General features: G+C 40.1%; 1 protein-coding gene across 3 annotated transcripts in view; it reads right to left on the minus strand.

Moving 5' to 3' along the window:
* Positions 1-24,007, minus strand: part of pak1 (p21 protein (Cdc42/Rac)-activated kinase 1) — a 60,471-nt gene that overhangs the window by 11,448 nt on the left and 25,016 nt on the right. For 2 of the 3 annotated variants that reach the window (XM_084350092.1, XM_084350090.1), the window contains 8 exons: positions 15,706-15,925; positions 11,270-11,364; positions 10,209-10,356; positions 10,048-10,085; positions 7,340-7,453; positions 4,783-5,017; positions 327-390; positions 42-90 (listed from right to left, as the gene is read on the minus strand). In XM_084350092.1, the coding sequence (XP_084206218.1) occupies positions 42-90; positions 327-390; positions 4,783-5,017; positions 7,340-7,453; positions 10,048-10,085; positions 10,209-10,356; positions 11,270-11,364; positions 15,706-15,898 (936 nt within the window). In that variant the 5' untranslated portion in view covers positions 15,899-15,925. Of the gene's footprint in view, positions 1-41; positions 91-326; positions 391-4,782; positions 5,018-7,339; positions 7,454-10,047; positions 10,086-10,208; positions 10,357-11,269; positions 11,365-15,705; positions 15,926-19,334; positions 19,415-24,007 lie in introns of those variants that run through there. The other variant, XM_084350091.1, reaches the window with a different exon arrangement.

Genomic DNA, 24,007 nt, shown 5'->3' on the forward strand with positions numbered 1-24,007 from the left:
GAAGGAGAAGAGAAATCTGGAGGATGACAAAGGAAACCTACCTCCTGTCCTGTAGCGATGTCTATAGCTGTGTACACAGTCCCAGACGCTCTGAAAACACACAGCAGAGAGATCCAGTTAAACTTCATAGAGTATGTCATCATTTCTCCGTTGAGATGGAAACTTCTTTTGTTTCTTACTTGAGAAAACACCACGAATATTTGCAGGTTTTAACACAGAGTCACCATATGAATAACAATGTGAATATGAAGAACAACTGAAACTGAACCAGGATCAATCTCAGGAGACTTGAGATACATGGATGGATGGATGGATTAAGGACTTACCCCTGTCCAATCTTCTCAAAGCGTGTATATTTCTTCTTGGGGTCTCCAACACTTACAATCGTCCCTGAGTTAAAGAAAGAAAGACAACAAAGCAAGAACTTATCGATTGATCAAAACGAACAGTAACGTGTATGGATCAGCTAGAGAGCAAGGTAAACAAAATCCTGCCCTTTAATCCACAGCTGATTTTACAGTACCACTGAATCTGAATGGATAGAAGAGTCAGCTGTCTTTCTATCCATCCAAATTCTGCTCTATGTTGATCACACTCAGGTCAATGCAGCATGCTGACTGGGAGAAAGAGCTGAGAGAAGAGAAGATGGAGAGAAGGAACGAGGGATGAATCTAAGAAAAACTAAACATGTCAGAAAAAAAGTCAATGGAGATGTAAATAAATTCATAAAAATGTATAATAACAGTCAGTTCAGGAAGGAAAAGGTGATAAAGAGGAAGAAAGTAAAGCAAAACTGGCAGAGAACTGGGCCAGTAAGAAGGAATAGATAGAGGAAAAAAAAGACGGAGGGCAGGAAAGAAGGAAGAAAAGGATCAAAAGAAGGAAACAAAGAATGAAGGAAGGAATCGAGAAAGAAAGAAAGACAGGAAACAAAGAATGAAGTGAGAAAGGGAGGGATCGAGAGGAAATAATGACATGAGGAAGGAAAAAATCAAGAAGGAAAGAAGGGCTAAAATAAAAACAGAAAAAAGGAAAGAGGAAAGAATCAGTAACAGAAAGAAACAAAGACATGATGGAAAGAAAGAATCGAGAAGGAAAGACGAGCTGCAGCAGCTCAGTCTGCAGTAATCAGAGTCCACAGGAGGAAAATGATTAGAGGACAAAACTTGGAGTCACTCTGTAACCGCAGGAGACTGGATGATGGAAAGAGAGAGGACGACCAATCAGACGTGAGGATTGGACAGTGGGGGCGGGGACAGAGGATATCGGGTCTGTCAATCAGAGAGACAGACAGGCAGTATCCTGGTCTTACCAGCAGAGGGAGATCTGAGCACATCTGGACAGGCGTGGGGCATGATTTAAAAAATATACAGGCTTTTATTCACCGGTTACAAATACACAACAACACATTTCATGAAGGGAGGAGTTTTAAGTATAGACACTTGTAAAAAAAACATAAACACCGTTTAATTATGGGAATTTATACTTGATTTGAGTAAAAAGTAAAGGATTTGGCAATATATTTTGAGACTGATTGATCTGAGGGACAACTTTTCAGTGGATATTCTTCCACACAAAATTATTTTAATTATTTTCTCACTTCTCTCTAGTTATAACTCCTTTCTTTACCACTGAGAAACTAATAGCTTTTACTTAAACTCATATTTAACCTGTTGTCTTATTCATCATTATTTCAAAACTGTAAATCGAGGTCAAGTATACTGTGGCACATGGTGTAAAATGCTTTTAAAGGAAAGGTTGACCCAAAAATGAAAATTCAGTCATTATCTCCTCACCTCCATGATGATGGAAAGTCAGGTGAAGTTTCAAAGTCCACAAAACATTTCTGGATCTTCACAGTGAAACAGCATTGCAGCATTCTCCTAAACAACTGAAGTAGCTGGAGACTTGCAGCTCCATACAGCTCACCTTGCATAACCCAAGTCTCAAGAAGCCCTGAGATCCCAAATTGATTTGAAAAGATGATATTTACACCATCTGTGCGACTCTTCAAGCTTGTGCACACACTTCAGACGGGGTACCCGCTAACACTTTCAGCTTAGCAGCTACAGTGAAGATTGCAGCTAAAAAAAACCCTTAAACAACACCTCTTCAAATAAATGTTTGGATCTCTGGGCTTGGATTATGTGAGATAAACTGTATTGAGCAATTTTATTTGGAGTCTCCAGCTACTTCAGTTGTTTAGCAGAATGCTGCAACGCTGTTTTGCTGTGAAGCTCCAGAAATGTTTTGTGGACTACAAAACTTCACCTGACTCTCCATCAGCATGGGGGTGAGTAGAGAATGACTGAATTAAATTTTTGTGGAGAATTTGTTCCTTAAACAACTTTAGGACATGATGTAAAAATCATGGATGCTCTAATAAAATTTGGGCCCTTTTAATGATTGTTTAAATGAGCAAGATATTGCTATAAAATCACCAGAAAGTAAAAGAGTTTGTACAATAACAGGCTCTGGCTCAGTGATGTAACTCACAGCACATGAAAATAATATAAATATCATATCTTTGTAAGACATGTCGGATGAATACCAAACATATTGTGTTCTTTAGCCTGCTGTGTATTCTGGACTTTGTTTTTCATGTCAGATAAATGTTAATACTTCATTCTAATTTAAAATAAGGAATATTATCATTTAACAACATTAAATTGAGGTAAAAAGAAATACTTTCACAGACGAAGCCTCTGTGCGTTAAGCTTGTTTGAATTGTCCATGTTAAATGCTACAGTTGGTGGAGGAGAGCTTCGAGAGGAAAGCCTGTGAGTTTCTGTTCAACAAACCACAATGCAATTACTTTTATATCTGTGGTTAATTTCTGAGATCATCTTCGCTGAGCATCTGTTAGCTGTGGCAGCATCAGTCAACACAGCAGCCAGGCGCCATGTTGAGAAACGTGACGGAACATTAACACTTCAATAAAGTTTTTAACAGGATCGTTTGAGCACAGCGAGACACTGCAGGCGGTTTCTTTTGTTAGAAGTGATAACGTTATGTAACATCTTTCACAGAGCCTCACGAACTTTGGCAAACACTCCTCGCTGTAAAATCATTGTTTTCATCATGATGTGGAGGCCTAAAGTAAGAACTGGCACAGCATTATGTGGGTGGTATATGTAATTGGTAAAATAATCGACAAGCTATAAACCAAATTCACAAGAAAGAATATCTGTATCACAAAGAGGCTGTTCACATTTTATCTTAAGTGTTGTCTTACTGTAGTGAACTATGTTTTCTGAGTTGTATTGTTAAAAATATAATAAAATACTGTTTACTGTAAGAAATCTGGTTTGTGCTGAAATCACCACTGACCTGACTTGAGCTTAAAATAAATTCAAACCCTGAGTTTGCACATGAATGGGATGTGATGAAACAGCCTGTCAAAACTCAAAGTGCTAACGAGGCTAAAATTAGCACCCGGAGACTCTGTCCTCACTGAACTACAGCAGGTACACACAGCAGCAGTATTCACTTTGCAGACATGGGATAACAATTACTTTTTATAGACAGAATAATTACGATACGATATTAACGCTCATATTATATAATAAAGCCTGTGAAAGACGTGTATGTACAGGCACTGTCTTGTTAATACAAAATGTTAATGCATGTAATTGACTTTGTACGATTAAAAGCACTTTGATCATGACCCTGGTGGATTCCTAACTGGTCACAGCTCATTGGTTTTAATCTTCTCATGTCCTCGTAAGGCTTTTAATATATCAGCAGAGCACCTTGGACTTTGACTTCAGTCTAACAGATGCCAGCTTCACCTTTAACCAGGTGAAGTCACTGCTTCTCTACAGCTGATACTAATATTATTTCTAGGGGTGTTAGCATTTCTATTCAAAATCAAAAATCAACTGAAATACACTTTCAGTTTTGATTATCAAATTTAAAAGCAGGATCGGTTTTTCTCCCAGTTTTTTTCTCTCTCCACCCCGCCGACCTGCGTGCATCCAGAGTAAACAAAACCCACATCAGAGACAACACAGCTAGCTTAGCATTAGCCTGCAGCTGCACTTTCAGACACTTATCATGTGTGCACAAAGACAGTCAGCTGACTGGTACTGGAGGAAACTCTGACAGCGTCTCAGATGTTGGGTTTATTTTCTTGTTCAGCGATCCTTTATTGATTTGTTTGGGAAGAGGGTTTACTCAGGACAGATTTGAGAAACCGAACCGTGTAACAGTAGCATAACGCTGTAAAAACAAACAAATTGAATTTTGAGAATCATGATAGCCTTAATTATTCATACAAATAAAATCCAAGCAGGGCTTCAGGTTCTCTTTTTATCAGAAAGGGAGTTTTTGAACCTCTCACTAAATTGTTGTCTGAAACTATAATGTAACTGGTGCCGATCATCATCATATACTGTCTGCATCCTTTAAGCGACACCAATTTCGTGGACTAGTGTTGGTGTATTTGTGTGTGCACTTGTCTGTCAGCCTCACTGCTGACCACGGCCATGCATATGTCCTCTATGTGGCCATTCACCTTCGTCCACACCAGACGGAAAACCATTTCTTTACGGAGCTGCTTTTTGCATGGAGGCACTGTCACAGCAGCATGAAGATAAGCCCAAACCATGTAAAACAGCCTCAGGTCAAAAGATCACACTGTGGACTGGGGTGTCCACATACTGTCGGCCATATAGTTTTGTTCAGCCAGTGTGTGTGTCTGAATTAGTTCATGTGATTTAACTGTGTATAATATAAAAAGTATACTAAAAAAATATATTTGCATGTATAAACAAGTCTTACGTAGTTTCTCCAGGATCTCCTCATCAGACATCTTCTTCTTCCTGGTTTTGTCTTGGGGGCGGGGCACAGAAGGCCCGGGGGCGGGGCTCGCACTTGGAGGGCTGCTGGGAGCTCCTTCTGCAGGGGGGGCGGGGGTGACGGCAGCTGCAGCGGCTGTCGGCGGGGAGATGGGGGAGGTCGCAGCATCTTTGGTGGGAGGAGGAGGGAGGGGCTCGATCACTGAGCGAGTGTATATCTAAAAGAATGACAACACAGTTTAAAACAATCAAGAAAATATTACTTCACTCGTTTATTTTTATTGACATTTTTATGACATGTTAAAAGTATTCGTATATTCATCTTGTGCTAACTGTTAGAACAATTAGTCTTAAACCATGAAGTTTATGTGTGGATAAATCAAAACTAAGTGTTTTAAGTGAGCTGTGAGGCGTTTGAGTCCTGCTCCGCTTTCAGAACGTCGGCATGAAAAGACGAATAACACCAGTGTGTGTGTGTGTGTGTGTGTGTGTGTGTGTGTGTGATCGTGGGAGCTCCAGTCAGGTGCACTAGACTCGTCACCATGGAAACATTGGTGGCGCCATGGAAGCAGCCTCTCAACCGCCGACCTGTCTGACAGAGGAGGAACAATGTGTGTTTGTGTGTGTGTGTGTGTGTGTGTGTGTGTGTGTGTGTGTGTGTGTGTGTGTGTGTGTGTGTGTGTGTGTGTGTGTGACAGTGAGCGTGTGAAAGAGAGAGCAAAGGACATAAAAAAGGAATTTGTGAAGTGTTAATGTGACAAACAGTGTGTGTGTGTGTGTGTGTGTGTGTGTGTGTGTGTGTGTGTGTGTGTGTGCAAGGGATGAAGGCTATAAAGACAAAATACTCATTCCCGACTCGTCAAATACTGACACTTTGAGATTGTAGGTCGAGTCGGCCTCCGTCCCAAAGTGTCAGTATATGACAAGTCTTACAACGTGGACCTTTAATGAAGCAGGATTTACTGCAGGAACGTTGTAGCTCGGTGTACCTAATAAACTTGCAATTGAGTATAAATCAGTCTGTGAGGAGTGTGTGTGTCTGTGGTGCTGACTTAACCTCACAGAAAACAGAAAGCTTCTTAGTAAACGGTCTAAATAAAAATCCTCTGCTTCCCTTGTGACTGTCACACACACATATAAACATGTGCATACACACACACAGACACACACACACACACACGTCCCTGGGGTCTTATAATAGAGCTGAGGTGAGGCAGGACACAGGACCATTTAAAGATTAATGAGTGAGAGAAATCTAATGAACGAGTTTTACCTGGACAGTAAATGACTTATCTCTTAAGTGCAGAGAGGGACAGAGCTGATGTAAACAGAACTTCACTGTGTGTATGCGTGTGTGTGTGTGTGTGTGTGTGTGTGTGTGTACAGACTGTACATGATTAAGTAAACATTTGTTTGTTTGTGGAGAAAAGTCTAACGTGTGTATTATACAGCCAGTAAAATGGAGACATCCGGGGTTTAAGGCCGTTGTTGCATCACTCCACCTCTCCAATCATTTCCTACAATCTCTCACGTTAATTATAAGTAATTATTAAGATACACGTTAACATGGACAGTTGCAACCTAATGGTGAATAGGCTGCTTTTACAGTAAGAACTCTGTAGTGAGCTTCTGGCTCTAATTTAGTTTCAGGTTTTCTTTCATTCCTCCATAAATATGAGCATTATTATTGCCTACCTGTCCCTTTTGTGCACCTTTGTCTCAGCTTTTAGGAGTAAATCACTGAAAGTGTCAACCAACCATCCATGAGACAACTTTTGAGTTGTTGTTGAAGTCAGCACACTTTAATGTGTTCTTCTTAGTTGTTCCATTTAAAGAGGAGATTGTGATGTAGATGATGTATCGATGTCTCGGCCTCATATTAATTACTGAGGATCAACTCATGTTTTTTATCAGGGCCAATACAAATACTGATTATTAGTAAACAAGGAGACCAATAACTACTCTATATGCAGTAAAAATGAAACTCTCAGTGACAGAATCTAGACTACCTCGTGATGTGAGTCCATGAACTTCCACTAAATTTTGGAGGGAAATATTAAACTTTTTACTCGACAACGTTTATAATGTAATTAACACTACAAGTTTCTTTTCAGATTCAGGTATACTTTACTGTTATTTGGCATCAGAGCCCAGAAGTACGTTTCTAAATAAACATATTTTATCGGAAATCTGCCAAAAAAAAAACACCAACATACCAATAATCAGAAATGCTGAATATCTGATGTGATGATTGATGTATTCATTCTAAGTACATGTAGGTGTTAGATGTAGTGTTTGTGTGTACGCACAGTATATGTGTATGTGTGTTTGAGCTTGTATTGCCATCTTTGTGACGAACAATTTCAGTTTTTAACCTACCTGATGAGGACCTTTGAGCATTTTGAGGACATTTGGGCCAATCCTCACTACTTCAACGTTAGTGAAGGTTAAGGTTACGTTAATATTATGTTTAGGTGAGTTAAGAGAGGGTTGGACTACATGAGTGTTATGTAGTTACATATATAGTAATGTGTCCTTACTGATTTGGTGTGCTCTGGTCGGGGGGCGATCACCGGTGGTGGCTCAGCCTCGTCTTCATCCTCGTCCTCAGATACCGTTGTTATGGCGGGCGTCTCCGACACGGCCTTGGAGCTCTGCGTGATGTCACAAGGGAAGAGAGGGCGGGGCTTCAGAGACATCATCGTCACATGAGCCAACAGCGATACGAGACCCATCATTGCTTCCTACTGTTGCTGCCACTTCCTCTACTGCTTCGTCATCTCATCCTGCAGAGAAGTCCTCCAGCTTGTCTCCAGCTCTTCTTCTCTGCTCGTTTCTCGCTCAGTTTAACCTTCTTCTTCTCTGTCTTTCCACCCTGTTTCCCTTCCCTTCTCTCGCCCTCCTCTCGTCATCACTGTTGATGTCTGAGAGCTCTGGTCATGTCTGGCTTCTGATGCCACTAGTCACACATCCTCCTCTCCATCCCTCTCTTTTTCTCTCCTCTATCTCTCTCTGATAGTCTGACGCTCGGCTGGTGGCCAAGCTGCAGAGACACGGAGACGGTGAAAGGAGGAAAAGATGCTGAATCACAATGCAGAGAGAGAGAGAGAGAGAGAGAGAGAGAGAGAGAGGGACAGAGAGAGAGAGGAAGAGGAGTGCATCTCTAGGAGTGGCATCATCATCACTTCCCCTTCCTTCTTCTTTTTATTCTCACCTTTGTGGGTTTGTTTAAAGGCACCTTCCAAAAAACAGATGCACTGCTGTGAAAACGCTTCCTCATTTATTTCAAGATGAACAACTGAGTTCGGAGCTGTATTGGAAATGTGTTGGCCAATCAAATTGCGTGAACTCACACGTGTCAGAATACCTGCGTCCTTTTAAGGGGAGATACCACAGGTGAATAGAGACGTTTAGACAGACATTTTGCAAATGAGGCATTATCTAGTTAAAGATGCACCATTTGCATAAAGGTCCAGAACAGAAATGTGAATATTGGCTAGAGTCAGGATTAAAATCATTCATTTTGTTGAGATATAACAGTCAAAGGTTTGTACTGAGGGAAATCTGGATATCTGATATCTGATCTATTTTGATCTCTCCATCGATCAAAAAATACTTTCAACAGCCACAAACACATCTAATGTATCCATGTTGTATAAAATGTTCTGTAAATCAGTCCATGAATGAAATATGAACAAATCCCTCTGTAAAAACCTTCAGAATATAAGTAAGAATAACTGGTAATGTGTAAGTTAATAGGTAATAAGGCCCATATAATAAACATTAACATTATTAAGATGATATAACTTAATAATAGCATAGTCAGTAATACATTTTAAGACATTATTAGTATTTATAAGAAACAGTTTCTAGACTGCCTAAGAACATTAATATAATGTAATCTAAAAACTGTTAATAAGTGCACAATAAAGGATCTAATAACCTTAACAAGAGCTTATCTTTGCTTTAAATCCAGTAGCTGCATTAAATAAAGTTAACTGTTAATTACTGCATAGTTAACTGCTAATAAATACATTATTAAGTATGTATTAATTTATAAATTATTAGCAAAGCAACAAAAAAGGCTTTGTAAAGATTTAACTATGACATATTAGTATTATATATATATATATACATATGTAGGAAACACAATGTCTTCAACCTCCTCCACTTCTCTTCCTTCTCCCTGTTACCCTCTCTCCTCAGACACTTCATCTCCTCTCATGCTCTCGGTCTGTCTTGTCAAACGGTAGATTAAACTTCATCTCCAGCTCTCCTTTTTATAATCTCCTCATCGTCTCACCCTGCAGCTCTCCCTCCTTCCTTTATTAATCCTTTCATTCCTTGTTACCCTGACAGACTACAGACAGGCTCCATTTCCCTTCAACACACTCTCCTCTAACATTTCTACTTGACCTTGTTTACTCTCAAACTAGTCTTTAGGGCGTCTTCTGAAATGTCTTGATTAGAGCTGTAGCGATTAATCGGTTATTTTAATTTTAGAATAGTTTTCAAATATTAAGTTAATCGCCAATTATTTCTGACATTTTACAGACAACTAATCAATTAGTCAAGAAAATATCGCCAGATTATCACAATGAAAATAATCGTTAGTTGCAGTTCCAGCCTGATTAACACGTTGGTTAAACCTGTTAAACTAAACATCGGTGTAGCTCCTTCTGGGCTGCAGACATGATTTACTGTTCATTCCTGGGTTATTTTACCACCTGTGCTTCGTTTGTTTTAGTTGTAGTCTCTTAGTATTCTGATATAACCTTACCACCCTCCATATGTTAAATTGGCTCTTAAAACTCACATAAGTAATAAAAATATGTCTGCTGCTGTGATAGTTAGATTTCCTTGATCAATGTAAAAACCTCGAAGTTACCACAGCCTGTGTCCACTGAATATGACGTCACTGTCAACATACAATGTTAGGCTGAGTGACTGAAGAGTGACACGACAGAAATGCAGTTGGATTTTTGAGATGGATATCCAGAACCTCACAGAGAATTTCCTGGAGTTACTCTTTTAAAAAATATCGAGACAGAAGCTTCTGAAATAAGTATTTTTGTTCAGTGTTATTTATTCTCTTGATTAAAGCTCGACATTCTCCTCAGTAAATTAACAGTGCTGTTAGTTTGTTCCACTGTGCGACCACTCTCAGTGATGCTGACGGTCGCCTCGTATGAGGGACATAAGAACCATTCTGTGTTTGTGTCTGTGTGTTGACACAATGCTTTCTTACCGTTGTGGTGGAGGAGATGTAGGCATCTGAGTTTTTATCTGCAGGGGGGAAAAAAACACAATTAGAAATAAAAACAAGAGGAAGGAGGATGATGTGTGTGTGTGAGTGTGTGTGTGTGTGTGTGTGTGTGTGTGTGTGTGTGAGTGAGTGTGCGTGTGTACCTGTGAAGCTCATGTACTTCTGGCTGTTGGCCGTTTCTTTCGAGTCGTAGAACTTTAAAACGTCGAGGACGGCCTGAGGATTCTTCTTCTGCTCCAGTTTGGTGATGTTGGACGTCTGCAGGAGCCGAGCCCACTGCTCAGGCATACCCTACACACACACACACACACACAGTTTACTTCTTTTCAGATGCCATATAGTCCATGTGTATTTTTTTTGTATTTTTTATTTTGAACCGTGTTAAAGAGAAATTTCCATCGCTTTATGATGAACAGTAAGTTTCAGACAAAAACAACACATACATCACACACATAGTGTTCCTACAGACTCCTAACAAGCCAGTCTTGTCATATTTGTACTTCAGTCACATAAACTGGGTCACATGTCCTTGTTTTCTGGCTCTCTTTCTACTCATCTGTCTGGGTCAGTCTGTCACACACAAACACACACACACTCGTTCCATCACTCCATCCCTCACTCTATTCAGGTCTCATCTTTCTTCCTGAACCATCATTTCCTCCGTACTTCCAGTGTCTCGTGTTGAATGTTCAGCGCTCTGCTGTTGTTTACTCACTGGATTATATTTAGATTGTGTTGATTTGAGTAAAAATGACAAATGGTTATTTGCATATAGAAGTGTGTGAGCAGCAGGAACTATGTCCCAGATTACAGAAAAGGAAGAAGTGCGTGCGTGTGTGCACACACACACACAATCTCACACACACGCACACACATACACACACATACACACAATTTAACTCCCAGCTAAAAGAGCTTGGTCAGGCGGATCAAGTGAGTCAGCTAAACAAGGCGTCTTTGTCTAATGTGATTATTTAAAAAGGTTCATTTGCAGAGAACACGAACACACACACACGAACACACACACACACACACAGACTTGCATGCAACAGTAACCATGGGTCCTTTGGTAAGCAATTAAAAAGTGATGTAAACACACCAGACACACAAATACACACCACAACTGTGGAGTGTGTTACCACACACATGGGAACAAACACACACACAACACCCCACACACACACACACACACACACACACTTACAGTAAACTCTCCAGTGACAGCATCAAAGCCGACATGGATGGTGTGTTCAAAATCAGATGGCAGAGAAATCTCTGGACGCTCCTTCTTCTTATAGGCTGAAAGAAAGAAAAACAATTAAAATTTCTTTTACAGATTAGACTCGTTAAATATACTGTAAATATTTCAGGATATTCTAGGTTTCAACTTTAAGGATGCAGGATTATCTGATAATTAATTTCCCTTCAGAACAAAGGTTATGAGTGAAAAAGAGTATAAAAACAAAAGGTTTAAGAGTCCTGACTCGGCTCTGAAAGGCTGCAGAAGAGTGGTTGAGATGTTGAACCATTTCAATAATTAAACTGACTGTGACAGAAAATCCTAAATGCAACATTTTGGGGAAAAAGGCCCTTGAACAGGAGGTACAAAGAAGGCCAGGTTCATTAACATTCCTGGAAAGGTCTTAAATCCAGAGAGAAACTGTAAGAAGGGATAGAGGAAGAGGTAGAGGCAGACAGAGGGGAAAGCTTGAGGAAAACAACCAGAGAAAATTAGGAAGTAGGAGGAGGAAGAGGAAACTGGTGATGGAGAGAAAAGTACAGATAGAGTGAGAAAAAAGAAAGAGACAGACGACAAAGGAGACACCATATGTTGAAAACGATGCAAGATGATCCTCTGGGAAATCATAACTCCACTGAGAATCACAGACAGCAGAGCCCCCTGGGACGACTAACAATGATGCAGGACCACCAGCCTCACACAAAGCATCATGGGTAATCTGTGTGTGCGTGTGTGTGTGTGTGTGTGTGTGTGTGTGTGTGAAATACACCACTGAAGTAAAATAACATAGTATAAACTATAGAAAATAAAAAAGACTTAAAGCCAAAGTTCAGAATGTGTTTATTCATCTTCCAGCTGATAGTTCGATGAGAAGGTCGATGCCGCTCTCGTATCTGCCTGCCAGCAGATGGTTAGCTTTTAGCTTAGCACAAGGACTGGAGAGTAAACAGCTAGCCTGTTGCAGCACAAACTCTGTGTGTGTACATGCATGTGTGTATTGTCTAAAGTAGGCCAGCCATGTGAAAGTGTTTCAGCACTGCTTCCTTTATCTGTGCAGAAGTTTGAAGGTCACACGTTGTTGAATTAACACTTAAACACTTTTATTTTCTGAGTGAACTTTATACAGCAGTGTAGAGCTCCAACAATTGATTGATTAGTTGTCAAATATTAAATTAATCGCCAAATATTTTTATAATTGATTGATTGTTTTGAATAATTTTTCCAAGAAAAAAAGACCAAATTCTCTGATTGCAGCTTCTTAAATGTGAATATTTTCTGGTTTTCTTTCCCGCTCTATGACAGTAAACTGAATATCTTTGGGTTGACGACAAAACACAAGATTTGAGACACTTTTTCAGTTTTCTAACATTTTGCAAACCAAAAACCTGATCAATTAATTTAGAAAAAAATAATCAACACATTTATCAACAGTGAAAATAATCATTTGCAGCCCTATAGTAGTGCTCATTGAGAATCTGTGTCAGGATCTGTACAGGATTTAAATTGAATTTCTGTCATCCAGCACTGCTGTTAGTCATGTTATCTCACTGTTACTGTCACTGTCAGAGCTGTGTTAACTTACTGCACATGCACACACAGTGTTTCCTACTTCTGCTGCTTCAAATTAAAAAGGTATTCAACAGACTAACAGATCGCTTTACAAAACTATACATTTTCAACATCATTTTGAAATATTTCATGGATGAATGGTAGCGTGAGGAGCAGCCATAGAGAGCTGTTAGACCTCCAACACCAGTGTATCGTGTGGATTAATCACATTTTTCAGATTATCAATCTAATCACTAAAGTCCAGACATGTAACTCAAGTCATTTGGTCCAAGTCTCAAGCAAGTCTTCGAGTCAGGTCACTTTATTTCTCCCTCAAGCTTCTGCAGTCTAACCTTCAGTACAGTATCTTTATAAAGACAAAAGACAAGGTATTTGTAAATGTCTAATAATAATATTGGTCAAGTTATCTAACCTGTTCAAAAGATGTAACAGTGTATTGAATTTGTATTGTAGTTGTTGATATTCAGTGAAATATATGTAATCAAACAAATAACTTTATTAAAGCTGATCTATTTCTTAATTTCTTCTCAATCAAAAAAAAACATCCCCTACACATCACTTTTAAACAGTGAAATACCAGCCAGACTTAATTAAAACGGAAAAACTAAACTGAAAACAACCGACTGTCGAGTCATTCTGGATGTCATGTCTCAAACCAGGTTCAAGTCAAGTCTCAAGTCATTTATTTTCTGTCAAGTCTAGCTGCAAGTCCTCAAAACTGTCACAATGACTCGAGTCTACATCACTGCTAAAGTCAGTATCAGATTCAGAATGAAGAACAGGTGCATCACTGTCGGTTTCAGTCAGGTGCAGTATGTCTGCAGCTGTATGGACTGGATGATGAAACAGAAACAATTTGCTGTGTTTAATGAGATTCTGAGAGAGCGAATCTGCTCTCTGTACTGACACAACAAGGCCAAACTCATCTGTCTCCATGAGCACAATAACACTGTAAACATGATTCTATTTATATAATATCTAGCACTGGTAACACTGCACGCTTTACTGAATGTTCTGGCCTTTCCTTCTAAATCAGTGGCCTCACTGCACTCATAATTGAATCTGAATTCTATCATGTAATCCTTGTTTGTGTTGTAAAGACTGCAGCCTGCACACTTTTGTTTTCTGTAGCAGTCTGTTTGTGAGGCAGAAATACTTTATGTTTCCCCAATTAACGACTGGAATTCAGTGATGCATGTTTGTATCTTATGGACACTGGACCGAAATGCAAAAATGCAACTTGCAACACAAAATGAAACTGAAGACAAAAATGGAGCATCAAACAAACTAGAAAAGAACAGATTGCTCGGTCTTTGACGACGACATGTCGGTCAACACACATCAACTGCTAATATGTCCACATTAACAGTGCTCCTCATGTCTTATCAGCACATTTCTGCACCTCTCTGCACTTTTTAATGGTTGAGATAAACAGTAGTTTCCTCAACAGACTTCAAAGAAGCTCAGAGAAGCTAAAAGAGAGTTGAATTCTGCTGCAGAGCATCTGAAAGCAGCGTCTGACACAATAAGGCCAGAGTGATGTAAACTGTACAACACTGCTCTGATACACAGAGGGAGGCTGTGGAAGTGGAAGCAGACACTCTGAGGAGGTTTAAATATGTTTGCTGACTATTGATCGAGCTGCGTCTGGTGATAAAAACATTTTCTCAGAAAATGACGTGGAAAAACTCTGGCACTGTTTAAAAAACGAAAGGCTATAATTGGTGTGATTTTAACGTGACGATAAAAATGTTTTGCCGTGACACCTTGTTGCTTTTTTTTGAACCCGCACCTCTTCTGAGTTCACTAGTTCAGGTTCTGGTATTTTATATTCTGACAGAGGCCTCTCCTATATGTAAACATTGAATCTATTGCATTATTTTATGGTTTTGTGCTATTTTCTTCTGCCACAAATGAAAAAAATATGAGCATTCTGAATTTCAAGTTTATCTTATGGCTGAATGACTTTATATCACTCCGAGCCAGATATACTAGAAATACTTTTCAAAGAAGAGATATAATATTTCTCTAAAAACATCCTATTTAAGTATATTTTAACCTTTTAGACAGGATGAGTTGTGGCTTTTGTTCCCACCAAGCACAATATGGATTGAAGCTGTAGAATAATAATAAGATAAATGTTCAAAACAGGTTTTACATCATGCACATTTCTGTCTGTAATCAAGGCCCCCGTTACTTCCCGGATAGCAGCAGATGTTTGTGAACACAAGCGCTGTTTCAATGATCCAACCATTAAACTAGTAACCACAACATCCCCAGACTCCTTAAAAAATGCTCAATTTTGAGAGTTGTTGAGGAGAAACTTAAAAACTTTTACAAAACGGCTTCTTATTCTTTCTTTCTTCTAATTCTTTCTCAATTTCATTCTAAATTTCTGTTTCAACTGATTTCACCATTTACAGTCAAATAATAAAAGAAGACAACATTTCATCCAGGGCAGTAAACAGTTCGTCACCCTGGAGAAAGTCCCCAGATTCCTTTAAAGAATTGCTCAAGTTTGTGAGTTAGGAGAAACTTTATAAACTATGTGAAAAGCTCTCTGACAAATTCTTAATTATTTGGGCCTGATTCTTAATTCGGCAAATGTCCTACATCAAGATCTTTCTCTTCTTCGTGTACTAAACATCATGTCAGTTTTGTCCTGGAGATGTGCTTGTTTATTTGCATCTGGAGCGGGGAGATGAGATTCAGAATCACAAGCGGTCACTCAAGACACATATTCATGTGAGGTCTGAACAGGCTCCAACAGGGCTGAAGTGCTTTGCTCAAAGGCAAATGTGTGTGGGCAGAAATGTGATGTCAGCACTCACTCTTATCGCCTCCACCAGTCAGGATGAAGCGGATCGAGCGGTCTTTCTTCTTCTTGTCCTCCGGGTTCGGTGGGAGGGGCTTGGAGCCGTGGTTGAGGGGGGCGGGGTCCTTGTTGCAGGAGCCAATCATGGTGCTGGTATTCCTCATGGGCGGAGCTGGGGGCTTGTCCTCGACCTCCCCATTATCAGACATCTTCAGCTAGGCTGCAGCCGGCCGCTCCTGCACAAAAACACACCAATCACAGAGGACGCAAGGTGAGCGGCAGCGGAATCAACCAATCATAGTTGAGCATTCAGAATTCATTCATTTTTGTAATTATTTATTCATATCTTGAATTTTTTTTTTTCCATTTCATCTGACCTTTGATGTCCCATTATTTTATTTTTTTAATAGTGTCTTGTTTCTTTTAGATCTTAGTTTTATGCCTTTTATGTGCTACGTAAAAAAGGCAACCTCAAATACAAATGTATTACATATCGTTGGTTAATTAGGAGGCTGTAAATCCAAAAAGGAACAAAAACAATTTAATTATTAACAATAAAAGGTAATTTACTCTGCTGTAGATATGTGAAGAAAACCAAACGAAACACAATTTTTGGTTTGGGTTTTTTAATCATCAAGTCGGAAATCAAAGCTAGAAAAAGAAACGAACAAAGAGTTTCCATTTGCTCACTGAATCTATTTGATCTACAAACACTGTGCTGACTAAACCATGGTGTGTGTGTGTGTGTGTGTGTGTGTGTGTGTGTGTGTGTGTGTGTGTGTTTGTCTACTGACTCAGACTTAAATGCTGTGAGGAAAAAGGAAAAGAGCAACTTTCAGCCTCTTCAAAGGATCGCACACACACAAACACACACGCACGTACACACACTGTTGTGTAATTACAACCTGGAGTTTGTACACACAGCTGAGAGGCAGAGAGGGGCATTTTAATAACACACACACACACACACACACACACTCATGCAAAAAAAAAACCTACACCATCATGCACGCAAGCTAACCTGCTCTGCTAAATGCTCCAGTGGACGCAGAGCACCACGAGGAGAGTCTTATGTGGGTCAGAGCTACACAGAAGAAGTCAACACACACACACACACACACACACACACACACACACACACACACACACACAGATAATGTTGATTCATCAGTGATCTATTAATCCTCATAAAGAATTTGATTTGTCAGAACATTTTACAGTCCTGACAGTATCAGTTCCCTGCAGGTGTTTTCAGCTGCTGCAGTATGAAATATACTGAGCAGAGGAAACAGCACTTTTCTTCCTACTGGTCCATACTTTGTTGATGTTGATATTTTATCACATCAATCCAGGCTGCATGTTAGCGTAAAATAATCATATTGCGATTCGTTTTGCAGATATTGAGATTCGACATGATTCACGATCAGTGGAAACGAATATTTTTGGATCACAACTTTTATTTTGGCTGACAAAAAATATAAAAATGACTGTGATTGTTGGGGTCTGTACCAAACAAACGTGTTTTTCTTACATCTGGTGAACAAGATTTGTAGGTCAGGACATCTCTACACCGCTACAGTACTTCATTATAATACCTTTTTGTCACACATTTTACTTTTATCCAAAAATAGTGTGATTTGGATATTGCCCTGAGCCATATTGCAATTTTATTTAATATAATATTTTGATTAATAGTGCAACACTAATATTCATCAATAAAGTCAACACTGAAAGACTAAACTAAATTCAGTTTCTAAAGTGTGCTTGTTGTACAAAATCCAGGATAAGTTACTCAGTGTCAGTCTGCTGCTCCAGTAAAATCAAACATGTCAAATATTCAGATTTTCCTTGAATGTCCCGGATCAAATCCCCCAGGCTGTCCACACTAGAACAAAACTTTTCATAAAGGGGAACTCCACATATTAAAAAGCAAACAGCTGAAGGCTGACTGAAGGGGTTTTCGAACCTGCATCATCCAGTCTCTGGTTTGTTTGAACAGATCTGAACACAGCAATCGTACTCAGACCAAATCAACCGCACTGAGACTTTAGAGGAAGTCCAGTCACAAACTAATTCTGGAGTGGTTAGTCTACGATGTGAACGTAATCCGACCTCAAGCCGGTCCAACTACAAGCCAACCTTGAGACCTCAAGAATAGGGAAGAATTTTGAAACCAAAGTGGGGGTGTCGGCGACACAGAGACATTGTTTCCTTCATTCTGGTGACTTGTGAAAAATTAAAAAAGAAAACCCCAAAGTAAAAAATTGCACCACAGCAGCATTATTATGTTAAATACTTTTAATTTTACTTTCAAATCTCAGGGAAGATTGCAGAATTACTCGCCCCCCTGGGGCGAACTTGGCATTAACTAATATTCACCAGTTTTCATTCATTCATTCATTCATGTCCCTTATAGAGTCTGTGCATGCAACTGCCTTTTATTTGTCAGACTTTTGATGGTGTTTGACATCACTGCGACCCCCCATCATCGACAGAAAAAACAATGTGGCAGATTTTACACAATGCATGCCACTTTCCTTTAAAACTTTCTGTGAGAAATGGGAATTCGTCTTTCCAGGACGTCTGAAATTTGATTTCTTTCTCTTCTCCATGTATCTGTCCGTCTCTCACTCACTGAGAAGGATGAGACTCAACAGTACAGAAGACTACACACTGTATAGTGCCAAGAACAGGTTGTAATAAAAGGGGAGAAGGGTGTAAAAATGTGTCACAAATCAGGAGAAAAACGGGAGAATTGGCAAGTATTGCTACAAGGTGATCTAGGTAAGTTAAAGCGAAGTGGCTTCCATAGCCATGTGTGCTTTGCATGCTGGGATGCTGATGAGTGTAATCAAACAGTTTCTAGCAGCTCACCAGGGAGTGAATTGAGGTCTGACCTGGACTAGCAAATTAAGTACGTTGTCTTCTCGAGATTTAGGCAGTTGGATCTTCATCAGAACTTTCTCCCGCTGTTTACCGTCCTGCTCAGACGCATCTAACCAATGAGAGAAGTGAACGTTCCCATGTGGCTTTCAGAGTGAAGAGAAACCAAGTCATGAGGAAAACATTTACAAAATCATCCACTGATTTGGACCTGAACAATAAAAAAAAAACTACAGGTTTGAAAACTCATCATCAAATGATCTGTGCTGTTCAACATGATTAACAAACTGATGAGTAAAGTTTCACATTAATAGTTAGGAAAGCTGTGACAAAGTGTTTTACAGCACAAAGAAAAAAACACTCAAAGAACTTCAATCACCAAATAAAACCACCAAACTCAATTCTCAATGTCAGACGGGAGATTTTCTCACAAAACTTCAGCTAAACTTTTGATCAGCAGCTGCTCTGCCTGCAGGGGCGTGATGGCATCACGCACATGAAGCAGAAAATGTGACAAAATTCACAGGACAATGAGAAAAAAAGACTAAATTTCTCCATCAGGGAACAGAAAACAACAGAAAATGATTTCCTATTTATAAAGTACTATAAGAATGGTATAAATGGACTTGAAGAAGTGAGCAGAAAGTTTTAAGGAGACTCAGCAGAAACAAGAAGGTGAAGATTCAGCTCACACATTCAGCCTCAAGGATCATTTACAAAACACAGATTTAAAAACTCCACAAAGCAGCAGGTAGATCTTACCTTAGCAGACCTGGACAAACATGTCTGCAGCTTCAATCCACAAACAAACAAACAAAAAGAAAACAAATCACTCTGCATGAAGAGAAACTGTTGGATCCACTGAGAGCTAAAGAGGAGAGTGACTGACTGAGATTGAGAGGCTCTGTCTGCCTTTTGACCAACCCTGCCTCCCATAGATGGTGATGTCACAGAATGATGTCACAAGGTGAGTCACATGAGGAAGTGGGAAATGTGGCATAAACTTCAGACACACACTCACACAGACTCAGACACACACACACACATAGAGGCACCATGAAAAACTAAAACACACAAGTGTTTATTGTGTCTGCTGGGTCAAAACACACACACACACACACCAAGTCACACACAAGTACAGAGGTGGAGTGTGTTTACAGTCACACATACAAACAATCATTGTTTACAGGGAAGTGATGCCCCCTTTGTTGTCTGTTGATCTAACACACACACACACACACACACACACACACACACACACACACACACACACACACACACACACACACACACACACACACACACACACACACACACACACACACACACACACGTCATCCAAACACAAGCACACACACTGAAACTGAGTCTAAAACCACCTTTAACCCCCTGAAATAGCTTCTTTAAAAATAGCCTGACGGTGACATTATAAATCTTTGTCAATCTTTAACACACACACACACACACACACACACACACACACACACACACACACACACACACACACACACACACAGGGGATGTGACAACAGAGGTCTCATATTTCAGACACTGCTGTGAGTTTCAGCAGAGCCCTGTTATCAAACAAACCCACACACTGTCTGCTGCATCACACACACACACACACACACACACACACACACTAATTGACCTTCTAAAATGAGCACCAGATGAGTAAAGTGAGGGTTTTCCCAACCACGTAAAGACTTTATCTTTAAACACAACACAGTCATCTCTCCTGGACAATGTGTCATTGAGCAAGGCACTAAACCCAACTCTCTCCCTGACCTTTGACCCCCTATCATAATCAATCTGGCTAACGTTCCAGCTAAAATCATAAAATACAGCAGACAATATAAATATTGAGTGAACACCGAGCGGATATTTTTTACTTTTGCAGACGTCGCACTGGACTAGAAGTACTAACAATGACAAGGAAACAACACAACATGATGTCACACATTACAACATGACAACAACAAGAAACATCACAACACAACATAAAGCTACACACAGTGTAAGAAAACCCAAGCAGACACACAGCAACGACATCAGGTTTGCATCATCAGTTAATCTCGTTTATTTTATCCAATCATAATCCCACAAACATCAAGAGCATAACATTTCAAAACAAGAATGGTAACCAAGGTTAGTGGACGAGAGACAAGGCTGTGAAACTTTACGTCTGAGAGGATGAAACCATCAAAACAACCTGTCAAAAAATCACAGCACAGCAACCAGTGGATCAACAAAAACAACACAAACAGTCTGTGTTTATGGTGTGCAGAGACACACTTCACTGCACACACACACAAACACACACAGTATAGTGTGTCTGTCTGACTGATGAGAAAATATCACAGTGTCAGAGACCTTATATGATATCTGGAATTACAACACACACACACACACACACACACACACACACACACACACACACACACACACACACAGGATGATTACAGTGTGTCTCGGAGCTGTCATGGCCGACCCATCTATTTCTCTGCTGACAACTTTCTCACTTTTCATCTCCTCGTCCACTTTGCTGATGGTCTTCTTCCTTCTCCTCCCCTCTCATCACACTCTGCGTCCTCCTGTCACCTCGCAGGAGTCAATATCTTTTCTTTTCACATAAAAATCTTCTTTTCTTACATATTAAACCTTTACTTTTTGCTTCATCCTTCTCTCCTCCTGACACTGCCTCAACACGATCAGCTGATGGTTGTACGAGTGAAGAGGTCTCACTGTGTTGGGAATTGCTGGAACTACAGAAGCACTCAGTCCACTGTGTTTGTAGTGTTAGAGCTTCTTCCTTTACAAATGATCTTTGGTCGTGGATAACCACAGAAACCAATAAACGGCAAGTTTTGTTTTGGCTCTTTATCAAGTTACTGACAGAATTAAGGTTAATTAATGACAGCTGATATGAGCTGCAACCTGAGACGATGCTGCTGTACTGTAGGTTGTGTAAAGGAGAGCAGTGCTACACCAACAGCAAGCTGAGGTTAGGAAAAAAAACGAGAAGGATTGATATTTGATCAGGAGACATCTCCTGCTGCTGAGGCTGGACACGGGGTTGATGAAGGTGGAGGTCAGAGCCAAAACACAACAAAAAGGTGAAAGATGATAAAAAACAGTCTGAAGAACTGAGGGAATCTGCAGCATCACGTAATTATTCTGGGTTTCTCACTTTGACCACCGGCCTTCTACATTACAGAGTCATCTGATCCATATTTACTATAGAAATATTGATTAGCGCAGCTTTAAAATGGAGAATCGCTCATCAGTTCATATTCTATTCTCTCGTGCCCTCATCACAAACAGCTCTGCAGCAGCCTTCAAACCCTGATATCAAGTCTCTGGAAAAACACATTACTGCTGCTGAGATGTAGCAGAGCTCCACGACTCTGTCTGTTGTCCATCGACCTCACTGACTCATTATGTCCATCTCTCTATAATGTACTTATCAATGACAACAAAACCGAATCAAACAGAGACAATATTTTCAAAATATACATCCAACAACCACAGGCAGATACTGTATATGTCCATGTCCATGTAAGAGACTCACATTATGCACACACACACACACGCATCTCACGAGATAGCTGCCATTAAATGTCAGCACTTCCTGGAAACGCCATGTCAGCCTCTGCAGCCACGTTTACTGGAAGAGTTCACACACACACAGAGAACCATCCGTGCATACATTTACCCTCTCACACATACACACACATTGGTGCATGTCATTGCTGTTTAAACTCAGCAGTCTTCACAGTCTCCTCCTGCACTGCATCCCTTTACTCACGCTATCAAGTAAAACATTTATCCTATAGGCCACAAGTTTCCTATTTTTTTTCTTCACACGATATTTAGGAGCTAGTTTTAATTTATATGAGAGTTCAGGCAGACGATAAATAAATGGATCCATAATGTGAATCAGGCTGGAATTACTGTAAAATAAATCACACAAAAACATATTTCAGTAAAATAATATAAAAATAAGAAACAGCCAGATGAACAGGAACATGTCTATTCGCCAAATATAGCTGCGACAATTAATCGATTAATTGCTGGTTTTCCTTGACACTCACTTTGAGTTCTGAGAAACTGTAATGGACATTTTTCACAAGAGAATTATCAATAGATTCATTAATAATCAAAATAATCATTAGCTGAAGCTATGGGTGTTACGATATACTGATACTGACATAGCCATGACATTTAAAAATGAAATATTAATATAAACATATTATAATATTGTGTATACAATCTTAAACCTTAAGATGCATTGCTGCCACCTCAATGACAAAGTGAGAATGAAAAGAAGCAGAAATTACTTGGCTGGTTGCCACCTGGCATGTTGGTTGATTTGACAGCAGGTCAACTCTGCAAATAAAATGTATTTTATTCTACTGTAAAGCAGCTATTGTTGCCACACACACACACACACACACACACACACACACACACACACACACACACACACACACACACACACACACACACACACACACACACACACACACACACACACACTTACTTCCCTCTCTGCCTCCGTCCTTGTTAAACATTTAGCTGACCTAGCAGACCCAGCAGGGGGGATCCGCCTCTGTCGTAGCCAGGAGAGTTCAGTGTCTCTGGGCATGGTGAGGCCACAGAGCCCCTGCCTGCTCCTGGATCTCCCCCTGTTACACTCACACACTCAACACTGTGGGACACTCATAGCTATAACAACCTCTGTGTGTGTGTGTGTGTGTGTGTGTGTGTGTGTGCGTGCGTGCGTGTGTGTGTGTGTGTGTGTGTGTGTGTGTGTGCGTGCGTGCGTGTGTGTGGAGTGAGGGGGGAGATAAATAAGAGACATAAACAGGAAGAGACAAAGAGACAGAGACAGATGAAAGGAGAGATGGAGACATTAGAGCGGGCTGCCGGCCAAAGAAGCAACAAAAGAACAAAAGAAGAAGAAAGACGAGGAGTAAATTTCTTCTGAGCTCTGAAATCCCCAAAACACCAAGCGAGACAAACAGCAGAGAGACCGAACAGGTCTGACTGATCAAGACGAGGAAACACCACAGAGGAAGAGGAGAGGAAGAGGAGAGGAAGAGGAGAGATCGAATTCTGTCTCGTCTGTCAACTCCGACATCAGGTCGTCATGGTAATGAGACAAACCCCAAGGCCCAGACTTCAAATGTATATTTTAACATATTTTACAGAAAAGACACATATATATGGATACATGTGCAAGTCCCAACACACACACAGACACACAGTCACACACACACACACACAACCTCACACACACACACACACACAACCTCACACAGAATCTATTTTCAAGTTCAAATGCACAGTGTCTCCACTCACACACACAGTAAAGTCTCCACACACACACACACACACACACACGTCTCGACCACACCCATTATAATTTGGGT

The sequence above is a fragment of the Pagrus pagrus genome, assembly GCF_965226575.1.
Source record: "Pagrus pagrus genome assembly, chromosome: 4".
Classification (NCBI taxonomy): Eukaryota; Metazoa; Chordata; class Actinopteri; order Spariformes; family Sparidae; genus Pagrus; species Pagrus pagrus.